The sequence below is a fragment of the Euleptes europaea genome, chromosome 10, assembly GCF_029931775.1.
Source record: "Euleptes europaea isolate rEulEur1 chromosome 10, rEulEur1.hap1, whole genome shotgun sequence".
In the NCBI taxonomy this organism is placed as follows: Eukaryota; Metazoa; Chordata; class Lepidosauria; order Squamata; family Sphaerodactylidae; genus Euleptes; species Euleptes europaea.
In genome coordinates, this window is record NC_079321.1 from 26,523,170 (window position 1) to 26,537,489 (window position 14,320).

Sequence of the window (14,320 nt, forward strand, 5' to 3'; positions counted from 1 at the left end):
GCGAGAGAGCGGGCTCAGCTGCAGAGTCCCATCGCCACGTCGGAGGAGAGGACAGGCGGGCAGGGCTCGCGGCGCAGGAATAGCAGCCGGCTTCGTTCATTGGTTGCAAGCAAACAAACTCACGACGGAATTTGTGGCGTGCGTGTCTTCGAAAGGCTTCTCCCGCCGCATAAACGGTTGGATGTGAAACTGCCACCTGCCAACGTACCCTGGGAACTTCTATTGATCTTTAAATTGCTACTGGACTTGGATTGTGTTTTTATATATATATACACACACACATACACACACACATATATACACATACACATATACACGTACATACACATACACATATATATACACACACACACACAGATACATATACATACACACACACACACACACACAAATGAAGTTTCATTGAACTCAGCAGCTGAGTTCAATGAAACTTCGCTTGCGGTCATATGAAAATCAAAAGTCACATGACTTGCAGCCATAGGAAAATCTTTAGGATTTGGGGCATGCTACCTGCCACTAGGAGCCCTGTGGCGCAGAGTGTTAAGCTGCAGTACTGCAGTCAAAAGCTCTGCTCACGATCTGAGTTCGATCCCGACGGAAGTTGGTTTCAGTTAGCCGGCTCAAGGTTGACTCAGCCTTCCATCCTTCCGGGGTTGGTGAAATGAGTACCCAGCTTGCTGGGGGTAAAGGGAAGACGACTGGGGAAGGCACTGGCAAACCACCCCGCAAACAAAGTCTGCCTTGGAAATGTCAGGATGTGACGTCACCCCATGGGTCAGGAATGACCCGGTGCTTGCACAGGGGACCTTTACCTACCTGCCACTACCAATCATTATAAACTTAAATCTCAACGCGCCAAAGCTTAGAAGGCGCGCTGCAATTAATACACACGACCGTTCAAGATAAGTTTATAATGATTGGTAGTGGCAGGTAGCGTGCCCCAAATCCTAAAGATTTTCCTATGGCTGCAAGTCATGTGACTTTTGATTTTCATATGATCGCAAGCGAAGTTTCATTGAAACTCAGTTGCTGAGTTCAATGAAACTTCATTTGCATTTTTTTTTTTACAATCCAAGTCCAGTAGCAATTTAAAGATCAATAGAAGTTCCCAGGGTATGTTGGCGGATGGCAGTTTCACATCCAACAGTTTCGTTCCCTGGTATCTTTTAGCCCAAGTAAGTACACACAGGCAGAAGAAAGTTGAGAGATTTATTATTCAGCTGAATAACAGGCTCTGGTATAAAAACAGAAGCCGCCCTTTTAGTTCAGCATAAGATTATATATTTGCCAAGCTATCAATCATTTCAAGCATCATTGTCTCCTCCCCATATGTCATTTTCTCCCCAACTTAGACATGCGATGTCATGTGGAGCCCACATCACATGCTTTCACAAAAGAGGTAATTCTCCCCTTGAGGGTGGGCACATGTCCAGAATTGGAAACAACAACAACAAAAAAACTTAGATAAATAGTAATACTACTACTACCAATAAAAATAATTTATTCCACACTCTGCATTGCTATAATATTCAGTGGGTTGGATCCTGCCTAAAATGTCAAATTATGACTTTCCACTTCCCCCCTAATGCTGTAGCCTGAAATGTGCCCCCAGTCGTTGCTTCTGGGGGATAGGGGATTCCCAGGAGTTAGAAGAATGCCAGGGGGTGGAGGATCAGTGAAAACTGCCCACCCCAGGCATATGTGGATCAACCCAGAACTGCTTCCTGTGTTACAAAGCTCTTGAAAGTGATTTCTGTTGTAGAGACTAGTGTGACTGCCACATGTAGACGGTAAAACATGCTCATCTTCTCCCTCCCTCACAATTCTCTTGAAAACTAGTGTGATAGGCAAGCCTGAGACTGAACATGAAATGCATGCAATGAGCCTGGCTTTGGTTTTTCTCTTGTAAGTCTTCAAGAAGATGTCATGTTATTTCAGCCATCCTGTGTTATGGGGGGTTGAGCTGAGTTAGGAAATGAAATATTGAACTCCAGGAACTGTGTGTCCTGGAGGTGCATAAAGGATTACTTGCTGAAAGTTCATTGTTTGACAGTGTTATTGTGACAAAAAGAAAATGGAGTGGCAGATAGGTATAGTAAATGAAAAGTCTCACATGGCTCCAACTTGTATGTTGTGATATTGGTCAAATCCCTGCTGGGAAGCTGTGACTGGCCCTTGTTTCCCATTGCATAGCCCTGTATAAAAGTTTATTAACAGTGTGAAGGAGAGGATCAGGATTGCATCCACTGGTGTAGTGTGGAGAACCAGGCTTGGCTCCCCACTCCTCTGTATGAGCGGTGGATTCTAATCTGGTGAACCAGGTTGATTTCCCCAATCCTACGCATGAAGCCAGCTGGGTGACCTTGGGCTAGTGACAGCTCTCCAAACTCAGCCCCACCTACCTCACAAGGTGTCTATTGTGGGGAAAGAAAGGGAAGGAGATTGTAAGCTGGTTTGATCCTCCTTAAAAGGTAGAGAAAGTCGGCATATAAAAACCAACCCTTCTCCTCCTCCTTCTCTGACCTCTGCCCATTTGATGCCTCTCTTGCTCAGTGAGGACTACACACACATTCTTCCTATGTGTGATCCATACCTAGAAGGTACCAGCCATACCTAGAAGGAAACCTTTGTGTATTTGGGTATGGAGGTGTATCAGTTCCTGGGCAAATTAAAAATTAAACTTCCAAGGGGCTGAATCTAGTGAACATGATCCTGATACCTCTGACAACTCTACATTAAGTTGTTTGCTTGAATAAACATCTGGGCTGGGATAATGTGCATATATTCCTATAAAAATGTAGGAACCCTGTTGTCTATTACATCTATTCACTCTAATTGTGAGTCCTTGGACTCATTGGAATTCCTTCTCAGTGAATCATGCATCACTTGTATACTGACATTATTCTATTTGAGTTAAAATAGTGTCTGTCATGCAACTCAATGCTTTGCATGTCCGCTTTCGGAATTCAATGGAAGTTACTCCCCTAGTATGGATAGGAATGCAGTTGGCAATCCTAATCAGAGTTATACCTTTCTCATTGACTTCAACGTGTTTGGAATGTGTAACACTGCTTATTGTTTGTCACTTTCACAAGAGTTTTATGTTCTAAGTATTTTACACGAGCTTTCTATTTATGGTTTTCTAATGCCATTAAGAATTTCCATACCAAAGAAGGTTAATGTTATGGCCTAAACATATATAGTAGAAAATATTTTTTTCAGAGGCCCTGGCCAGCCCCAGTGTGCTACTTCCAGTTGTATGGAGGTGATCCAAATACATGTTTTTCAGTAATGTTGACTATGTGAGAGACAGTATGGTGTAGTGGTTAGAGTGCTGAACTAGGATCTGGGAGACCCAGGTTTAAATCCTCACTGTTCCATGGAAGCTTGCTGTGAATTTTAGTCACTGAAATTCTAAATAGCCAGCAGCATCAGTGAATTTTAGTCACTGAAAGAAGCTCTTTTAGCTGCTCAGTTATTGTAGTCCAGTACAACTAGGGGCCAGTCAATTCTCCCACTTCCCATTTATTCCACTTAGAGTATCAGTGAGAAAGGCAGAATAGAAGTGAAGTAAGCATGTGTTTTCAGCACTTTGAAATTCTTCAGTCATAAATTTCCTTCCTCAAGGTGTTTGAATGATGGCTGTATAGTCCTGACTATCTTGAACTATAATAACACCAACAATAATAATATTTATATCCCGACCTCACCTGGCAAGCCGGGCTCCGGGCAGCTAACATCAATGTACATACACAACAATAATGAATAATATAATATACATAACAATTTTAAAACCATTGAATTGTTATTTTCAGCATTATTTTAAATTTAGCTACATGGCACCATATTAGCTTTGGAGATAAAAAATAAGGTCGATAGATGGATAGTTTAGATTCTAGACTTGTTTCAACCACATTTCTGAACTGATTTGGGACTCTTTATGACCTTTCTCAGCAGAGAGGCAATATAATCCTATTGGTTCTACTGGGTCTCTTAGTGGCTTTAAATACCATCATGACTATCTGTATTGGTTATCAGCAATGGGTATTGGTGGCACTGTGTTCTGGTGTTGTTACTACCTGTCTTGCTTGTACCAGGAAGTAGTGCTGGGAGAGAGCTGCTCCATCTTTTTATGTTTGTGTTGTTGGGACCTAAGTGTTCTTCCACCTTAAAGTCTATATAACACAGTTGGAAGTTGTCCAGAAATTGGATTAAAGCATCATCAATTTACTGATGGCATGTCACTCTATTTTTCTTGTTCAGTTGACTTAAATGAAGTGGTGGGCATGCTGAATTGGTGCTTGGAGCTGGTAATGGGCTGGACGAGGGCTAATAAACTGAAACACGAGAGACGTGCTGATGCTTGGTAATACATCAAGAATGCCAATGTAATCCTGAATAGGGTTGCACTCTCCCTAAAGGAGCAAGTTCACAGTTCGGGATTGCTTTTAAATCCATGCTTGAAGATGGATGAACAGGTCTCATCTGGTGCACGTAGCACCTTTTAACCAGCTCATTCACTAGTTTTGCCCCAAAGTAAGATGGGCCAGCATAGTTATCTGTACTCTGATCACCTCCAGATTAGATTACTGTTATGTGTGGTACTTGAGCTGCCTCTGAAGGCTGTTCAGAGAATGCTGCCGTAAGGCTCATCTCTGGTGTAACCAATGGGAACACTTTCTTCTGAAAATTTCTGAGCACAATTAAAAGGCCCTGTTCTTGCCTTTTAAAGCCCCAAGTATCTCTCAACTGGGTTACTGAAGGACCACTGTTTCCCATACAAACCTGCCTGCTTCAGATCCTTGTCAAAAGTCCTTTTCTCTGTTTCTGAGGCCAGGTGGGTAGCTGTTTTCATTGGTTGCAACTCTATTTGTCTACATATGTTTGCTGGGGCCTGCTTAACTGAGTTTTAGGCACCAGGGAAGGTGTTCTTACTTTGGCAGATCTTTGGTGATAAGTAATATATGTTATTTTCTACCCACTCTTCTATTTTCATTTTAGTGTTGCTGCTGCTGTTTCATTGTGCTGTTTTATTTTGTGTTTGGATGCGTAAAGTTAAGTAATATTCTGTCTGTTAGCTTTGTTTTAATTACTGTGAGATGTCTCAACAAATGTGGAAGGCCTCAACTCATTACAAAATCAGTAAAGTGTTATACTGAGATTGCTTCTTCCCCTAGAAATGTTCCCTTGGAAGTGGAGGTGGGAAAATGAACCCCAAGGAAGAGATACACACTGATATAGGGAGTTCAGCATTACAGTTTTTGTTTTCAACTCTTTGCGGTGTGTGCAGATGCTGTTGGCTATTTGAAATTTGCAGCCATTAGTAGGGGTATTCGTACAGTCCTCATGTAGTTTGCAAGTACTGAGCACACTGAATTGCTTGCTTTCAATTTCCTCCTTGGGAAAGTGCCCTTAAAACTGAAATCCAAAGAGAATTTAAAACCATGGCTTAGGCCAACAGAGGGTATGTAAAATGCCTTTGTTTGAAAAGCTAGTGAATAAAGGGTTATTCAGTTGTTGCAAACTAACTCTGTTGTAATTGCAGCCAAGAGGCAACCGGAAACATGGTGCATCATTTATCATCACTAGAGCAATTACAGGTAAATATGCATGGCTTGCTCTGATGGATTGTTCAGTGGATGTTATATGGCTGAAATGGATGGTGTGTGAATTCATTGCTTTTTTTATATAGTTTGTTATCTGATATTGTCATACACCTATTACGTTGGAGGCCAAATGCAACATGTACTGCATAGCAATTCACTAGGAGCATATGCTTTCTTTTGATTATCCTTGGATTCTTTCCTTCTCCCCTTTCTTTGACAGTGGAGCTCATATATACATAAACAACAAACGGGTCTTCTGGTGCGTTGGGGGTCTTTCTCAATCACTTACTAAAAGTTTTCTCTATGGACTATGAATACTGCAGAAATGTTACCAAATATGTTGATTGTTGTGTTTATGTGGGCTATCATGGTGGAAACCTGGGGCCCTGGCTCATGGGCCCAGCAGGGGACCCCCAAAGCAGGTTGTTACTAGCAATCCCCATTGAGCTCAGTGAGGATTACTTCTTTGTAAATGTGCAGAGAATCAGTTTCCATAATGGGGGTTAATCTGTAGAGTTGGTGGAATGGGATGGACAAGTATGCTGAATGCTTGTTCTGTGGCTTGGGTTTGAAGTATATATTCAATTCCCAACATGGCCTCATCTGTGGATACTTAAATCCAGAGACTTAGGCCATAGGCAGACAAGACAGATCTTTGGGAGAAAAGCCCCAGGTTTGCAGAAAAATCTGAAACATTAAAAAATGTATTTAGGAGGGTTTATAACTCTCCAAAAAGAAGCAGTACCTGCAGCTTGAAGAAATTTATGTCCTCAGTGGCAGTTGTTAAGAAATTACAATAGTGTTTCCAGCTTTCAAGCCTTAGTTTCTGTCATGAAAAGGCAAGGTGGGGGGAGCCAGGCCTGTTTTGGCTTTTGTGGGAGGACACATCAGGACCAGGCCTGGGAGCAATGACTGGGTGACTTCATACCACACAACTTGCATGACTCACCCAGGACTGACTACTTGCTGTTATTCAACAGCAGCCACCCCACAAAAGCCAGTGTGCTGTCGTGGTTAGAAGTGCAGATTAGGATCTGGTAGACCCAGGTTCAAAACTCATTCTCCCATGGAAGCTCACTGAGTTAGTGTCAGACCTTCAGCCTAACCGACTTGTTGCGAGGATACAATGGATGAGAGGAGATTGTTATGTTCCCATTGTGGAGAAAGGCAGGGAATAAATGAAATCAATAAATAATAAAAATAGCAGAAGGTGGGGGGCACACACAAAAAAGTTCATTAGTGGGTGAGGAGGAAGCAGGATAAAGGGAGAGACTAGGGGATGTCAGGGAAGTGAAAGAGGAAATAGTATGGAAGGGGGAAATGAGATGCCCCCTTCTTATTCCATCTAAAACCAACCCTGCCCAACTCAAGTACTTATTATAAGTCTGTGACATTTATACCCCACTGTGTCCTCAAGGAACTTAAAATTGTTGGCTGGTGATACCATAGCTATTATGCTATTTCTAGTATAGGAGATCTTATTCAGGCTAACACTACTCCCCCAGTGCTATAATAAGGGAGGCCAATTGAGTGGTTTGTTGATGTTCAAGGCGCGTAGGATGTCATGTCTGAAGTCTTCTGATGGCCTATCCTTTTGGCATTATAGTATAGGTAGCCTTTGGGTTGTAGCACCATGTAACAGAGCCAACACTTGGCATTGTTGCTTCTATGTTCTGCTTCTGCAATGCCTAGAGTTCTGGTGTTTGCCAAAGTCTTTAAGTGCTCAATTCTATGAGCTCCTGGAATAGAGAGCAGTGACACAAAACTTCATCCTAAAAATAACTTTTATGTCCTAGATCTGAAAGAAGGTGAGTGAGGCATTAAAAAAACCTGTTGCACCAGAATGCATAAAGAGTTTTTTAAAGTTGTGTTTTAAGTTTAAGTTGAGTGAGCTTGGAAGAGTAGAGTTAAACGTACAATGGGTGAAGCAAGAGAATTAGGATGTATGATATTCATCAAGAAGACAGATATGGGATTGTATGATATTCATCAAGAAGGCAGATATGTGGTTACTTGAAAGAGCTCAAAGAAAATGATGGTGACTATAAGCTTAAAGCTCTGTTGAATCTCTTGATCAAAAGAGATGGTTGAAAAATTAATATGGAGTAAATATAGAGAACATATATTGTTCTTCATCAGTTGTCTTTATTTTTTTGCAAGGATTTTGTTTTCCGTCACATCTTTTTTATTTTATTTGTAGGTCCTGCCTTATTTATACTTCGATATTTATGGTACAGGTAAGTTCCTTTGTTTAAACACAAGCTCTCTAAGGCCCGCCAGAAGGAATTTTGAAAGGCCTTATTGCATTTGCAAAGACTTGCTGCTCAGTTGCTCCTCTTAACGGCATTTGGAGAATTTCTGCTCTGAAGCATTAATCTTTGAAAATAACTTTTATTAAACAAAAGGGTGCTGATAGATTGTATGCTTTTATCCTTCAGATACTGAATTTGCATAGAGGTATAACAATTGGTGTAAAGCAACTTCTCTCTAAAAAAACAAGACTGGTAAACATTAGTCAGATCTGAGGAACTCTACAGGGATACAACTGTGTATAGCTAAGGAATTCTACTATCCTTGGTATTTATTCCATATATTCAAGTTGGGAAACAAATTACTGCTTTTGTGGCAGAGTGGCATAGTTCAGCTGAAACCAAAACAAAACCTGAATCTTGGAAATCTAGCTGTTGCTGCCACGATACTCATCTGTATTTGCTGTCACATTCCAATCTAAGGATGTTTCTACTTCTAGCCCTGCAAAATTTTCCCTCCCCACTGGACTCGTCCGCCTGGTCAGTAAGCAGATCAACTGGCATTTAGTACTTGCAAGGTAGGTGGCATGTGTTCTTAACTGGGAAGTGGGGATCGCTTGGGACTCGTGATGCAAAATGGTTCTTATAAGTCAGAAAGAGAGATCTTCTTTTCCTTGAAAATAGAATTTTTGAGCTTGGTAAACTTGTACAGTGAAATTTGTTTTATGTATATATGAGTAGTTTCCATCAGGCCTGAAAAATACAGCACAGCAGTGCCAATGTAGTGAAGTGGCAGGCTTGGATGATGTAGCAGATTTAGACTGAGGAACTTTATGGTAAAATCTCACTCTGGATCAGCCTAACCTACTTTAGAAATTTGCTGTGAGGATAAAGGTAAAGGGGAGCCCCAATGTACAATAGTCCACCCTGCTTGATCTCACCTGCTCCGTTTAAATTTATTTTGTTTAAAATATTTTTATGCCGCCTATCCACCCAAATAAGGGCCCCAAATAATGGCAGACATTAAAACAGCATTTTAAAGTATAGGTAAAGGTCCCCTTTGCAAGCACCGGGTCATTCTTGACCTATGGGGTGACCACACATCCCGACGTTTACTAGGCAGACTTTGTTTATGGGGTGGTTTGCCAGTGCCTTCCCCAAAAGTATAAGTGTATGCAAAATTCAATAAAGCATATAAACACACAACACCAAAACAAAGGAGGGAATCCCAATAACAGTTATTAGGGGTATGCTGAACAAAACAAAAAAATCTTCACCTGCTGGTGGAAGATGATAGAGGGAGACAGATGACGCTCCCCAGGGAGGGAGTTTCAAAGTTTTGGTGCCACAACCAAGAAGGCAGTTGCTTGGGTTGCTGCCCATCTAGCCTCATGTGGCAGGGGTACCCGAAACAGGGCCTCCAAAGATGACCAGAGTGGTTGGGCAGGTTAATATGGGAGAAGGTGGTCCTTAAAGTACGCCGGCCCCAAGCTGTATAGGACTTTAAAGGTCTATAATAGTACCTTGAATTAGGTCTGGAAGTAAATTGGAAGCCAGTGAAGATGGAACAAGATAGACATGATAATTTTGCCATGACTGGTGTGCAAATAGAATTACATTAGAAGCGTGTATGTGTGTGTGTGTTGGAAGGAGAGAGCTCACTGGAGTTGAAGCTGGATAGGAAAGGGCATAAGAAACATGGGATTTCTTATATCTCTGGCACAGATCTCTTGCAATCCGACAACTGAAGACCATACATTCCCTGCTTAATTATTACAGTGAGAAATGCTGACATTCAAACCTGTCATGAAGTTCTGCATTTGTATGTGGGGAAATCTGGAATTAGTGGAGTCCCTTGAGTCAGTGTAGGATGTGGCAGCCTTACCAGACAAGCAGGATATTGAGCTCAGCCTCATGATTTGTGAAATGAGGAGCAAAATTCTTATCAGAGGCGTCAGTTCTAGGTTGAATTGGGGCACAGTTGAAAGAAATACAATGGTGCGAGTACACAAATGAGTTTCAAAGGCAGAGAAGAAAGTGCTCGGGTATTTTTACCACTTATATATCAGTGGATTTGCTGCTGTATTCTCTCTATTCTTTCTCTCCCTTCCGGTGGATACTTTCTTTGTAGATAGCTGTATTTGGATCCCCCTGAATATACGAGTTATGGCTCCTGGACCTTTTCCTTAGTCAAAGTCACGAAGAGAACATGTGAGCTACTGGGGGATTTGCTCCTTTCTCCTGTGCTCTTGATGTCTATGAGCTGGTTGTTGTGTTCTGTATTTACATGGAAAGTATTGCGCTAAGTATCCAAGTGAGACTGCAGGCTCTGCTGTTTTCTGTACAGCGCCATGTAACACTGATAGACCTGTATAATACATTTTAATAAGGCTCATCATTCAATGTCCATATGTATAGATTGAATGTTTCCAAGGGGATGTATGCATTGTGACAAGGGAGTCAGAATTTTCCCTGAACAGCATTTTGTTGGAACTGAAAGTGGTTCATTCAGAAGCGGAAAGAAATGTTTGTTGCTCAGCTCAAGTTACAGTGAAATGTCCTCTGAGGCAACTGGGTTGGGAGTATGAATTTGGTCTAGAGTTTTCCATTCCTAAACCTCTGTGTGCGACTGTATATTGGAGACTGTTATTTCCCATAGGTTTTGAGTTCAAAGTGATTAATGGCAGTTAATATTGACAGGACCCAGAGGGAAATAACTTTCTGGATAACTTGACAAGAATTGTTTCCCCCAAAAAAATCAATCCTGTAACAGAAGTCTGTTTCTTTTCAACTTTCCGTTCTTTCCTGCATTCAAAATGTTGTGGAAGCAGATTAGCGTTTTTGTTTGTTGTTACCATTTTAAATGCAAATCCTGGGATCCAAAAGCTGTCTCACCCACTTCACAGGGTATTCTAAGGATAAAATGGAAGAGTGGAGAAACATGTATACCACCTTGAGGAAGGGTGACATAAAAATGCACTAAATAAATAAGAAGCAGTGTTATGTTGGGACTTTCACGAGGCCTATTTTTTCTTTCTTTCAGCAATGGAAAACTTTTAGCAGCTGTTCAAGACCAGTGTATAGAAATAAGGTAAGGCATTTCCGTATGAATTTGCATAGTCCTTCAAACCATCATCAGAAGTTCTTTGACTGCTCCTCTTGCTTTCAGAGGTTAAGCAACAAGCGGCCCTTTCTAACAGTGTCACAGAATTTATCTGTCATTAACTGCCTTATTTGCCTAAGGATTCCCTGGCTGTGTGTGTGTGTGTAAAGTGCCGTCAAGTCGCAGCCGACTTATGGCTACCCCTTTTGGGGTTTTCACGGCAAGAGACTAACAGAGGTGGTTTGCCAGTGCCTTCCTCTGCACAGCAACCCTGGTATTCCTTGGTGGTCTCCCATCCAAATACTAACCAAATACCAACTTCCCTGGTTACAATCACTCTTATTTTATTATTATATGCTGTTTTATTGGTGATTTGATGCAGAATGCCGCAGCTTGGCTATTATCAGGCGCTAGATGGAGCATATTACTCACATTATGCAGTCACTCCAGTGGCTGCCCACTAGTTACAAGGCCCAGTTTAAGGTATTGGCTATCACATACAAAGTCCTTCATGGTCTTGGACCCTCATATCAGCACCACTGCCTTCCCCCCCACCCATGCTCCACCACAAAAGCTTCATTCATTCAAGCAGGGCCTTCTGCAGATATTAAATTGGCAAAATCAACAACTTCCCGTACATGTGCCTTTTCCGTGGAGGCCCCCACCTTGTGGAATGATCTGCCTCAGGAGGTCAGGAAAGTTCATACTCTTGGCTTTCCACAAACTATGCAAAACTGAATGATTCCAGAGGGCTTTTCTACACAGGCATAGTACAAAATGATCCACAGTGTTACTTGGACAAATTATTAGGGACTGTGTTCTATACCACCGTGTATAGTTTGTTCTAAGTTGGATCTTACTATGTAATCTTGCAGCATTTAATGTGTCATGTTAACACTTATGCTTTGCTTCAGTTCTGGTTTTTTTAGATTTCTGGGTGGTTCTACAACCCAAATCCTATTTAATTGCTTATTGAATGTTGCATCCTGTTGATTGTAATAATTCACTCTGTAATCCGCTTTGCATACCAATAAGGAAGGTGGACTATAAATAACATAAATAAATAAATGAAACCTTTCCTTCTGCTCTTTCTACTTTGCTTCCATGATGCTAGTTTAAGCATTACCTATTGGATGCAGAACTTCAATGTTGATAAAGCACGTTTCCTTATATTGCAGCTATCTACTTCAGTGAATTCAATCTTTTGTTAATATGCAAAAAACCATACACTGGTATTTCTTTTGCTTCAACTATCAATAAGCTACCCATCCATGAATCATGGCAGGCATGTATTGTATAAATTTGATGTTGAAATTCAACATTGCAGGTCTGCAAAGGATGAGTTCGGGTCTGTCATTGGGAAATGCCAAGGTATGTTTTGTTTCATAACCTGCCCTCAGTTTTCTTTGAGTTCTGAAATTGTAACAATTAATGGCTGAAGATGGTATTATGGTTGTCACTTGAAGGTAGGTTTAATTCTTCCATATAGTGGGTTCTGCATTATCAGACTTGTATGGAGGAGTTCACCTCATGATTGTGGCACATTTAAAAAATAAAGATTGCTTACTAATGAGGTGAAAACATCCCCACACACTGCCACCTAGGAGCCTCCTCAAAAAAATTCTTTATCAGGTAAATGAGGCCTCAGTTTAGGACTTCTTTGAAAAGGTTATTTTTTTCCAGTCCTGGTTAGTGTTTCTTATGCTTCCAGTGCAGTTCTGTTTTCAAGCATGTTTTTTTTTAATTATTAAAACAAATCAAATTAAAGGGTATAAAACCCAAATTACTAAATACGTGTGTGTGTGTGTGTGTAAAGTGCCGTCAAGTCACAGCCGACTTATGGCGACCCCTTTTGGGGTTTTCATGGCAAGAGACTAACAGAGGTGGTTTGCCAGTGCCTTCCTCTTCACAGCAACCCTGGTATTCCTTGGTGGTCTCCCATCCAAATACTAACCAGGGCTGACCCTGCTTAGCTTCTGAGATCTGCAGAGATCAGGCTAGCCTGGTCCGTCCAGGTCAGGGATACTAAATCCATAGACACCAAATTATACAAGTTCAAATGAACTGCTCATTTTGGACAGAAAAACATTCCATTTTTCAAACCTCTCTGACATTTGGCTGTGTAACAGACAGGTTAGCTCACACAGTCGAATGCACTCTGTCGCTTTCTCCAACCACTCCTCTTTCTTCGGGATTATATTTTTCTTCCAATTTTGGGCAAGTATTAACCTTGCCTATGTTACTGTATTAAGCACAAATCCATTGACTTCTTTCTGAAGGAAATCCATGCAATTCAACAAGAAAACCTTAGGGGATAATGATAACTCTTTCCTTATACCTTGAGAAATCACCATAGCAATCATATTCCAGAATTCTGCCGCTCAGCTACATTCCCATCATAAATGTATGAAATTTGGATTACCTGCTCCACACATCCAACAATCTCCTTTAGCCCCCTGATAAATTTTGGCCAATTTAGAGGGTGACAGGTGCCACTGCTATAGCATTTTTATTAAATTTTCTTTAGCAGAGAGATTTACAGAAAATTTTAAACCACTGTTTTCAAGCATGTTAATCAGGCTGTGGTCTCTCCCTTAGCAGAGGTGGGACCCATCTTTAACCTCCAGGTGGTAGCAAGAAATCCACAGAGGGGCTGTGGCTCAGTGGTAGGGCATCTGCTTGGCATGCAGAAGGTCCCAGGTTCAATCCCCAGTGGCATCTCCTGTTAAAGGGACTAGGCAAGTAGGTGATGTGAAAGACCTCTACCTGAGACCCTGGAGAGCTGCTTCCAGTCTGAGTAGGCAATATTGACTTTGATGGACCAAGGGTCTGATTCAGTCATGTGACATCAGTCGTATGACAGGAACAGAAGGAGCCAGAGTTATACCCTCACTTGTGGGGAGAGGGCTCCCCATTGCAAGTGCACATTGGAGGAACAGCTGATATGGGCCAGCTGGCCAGGAAGGAGGAAAAGACAAAGGGAAACAGAGGAGCTTATGCAGGGAGGGGCACAAAACCTTTTTGTGCTGGAATTGGTTTCTCTTCACCATTGAGTGACCTTGCTTGGCTGTCCTGCTCCTCTCGGTGTGCTTACAAAGAGAGGTAGGAGGTGTTAGGGCCCTTCCTCTCTATACTTGGGCACTAGCAAGATTCTCTAACCAAAAGGGAGAAAAAACTGGCTGTTGTATAGGATCTTGTGACCTGGCAGTTGGGGCTACGCAACCCATCTCAAGGTCACAAGCTGTGGGTTGAAGATCACTGCAGCATAGCATGTCTTACAGGTGAGAGGCGAGTTTGTTCTCATGAGATAGTGGAAGTCTGGGTTTGCCAGAGTTAAGGAATACAAGTGAGCAGGTTGGCTT

At 41.7% G+C, this 14,320-nt stretch overlaps 1 protein-coding gene across 1 annotated transcript in view; it reads left to right on the forward strand.

Annotated features, from left to right (window-relative positions):
• The window catches only part of NBAS (NBAS subunit of NRZ tethering complex), a 192,811-nt gene that overhangs the window by 168 nt on the left and 178,323 nt on the right, over positions 1 to 14,320 (forward strand). Inside the window, exons 2-6 of the mRNA XM_056856460.1 lie at positions 5,546 to 5,600; positions 7,807 to 7,843; positions 8,356 to 8,433; positions 10,899 to 10,946; positions 12,286 to 12,329. Of these exons, the coding sequence (XP_056712438.1) occupies positions 5,546 to 5,600; positions 7,807 to 7,843; positions 8,356 to 8,433; positions 10,899 to 10,946; positions 12,286 to 12,329 (262 nt within the window). The remainder of the gene's footprint in view (positions 1 to 5,545; positions 5,601 to 7,806; positions 7,844 to 8,355; positions 8,434 to 10,898; positions 10,947 to 12,285; positions 12,330 to 14,320) is intronic.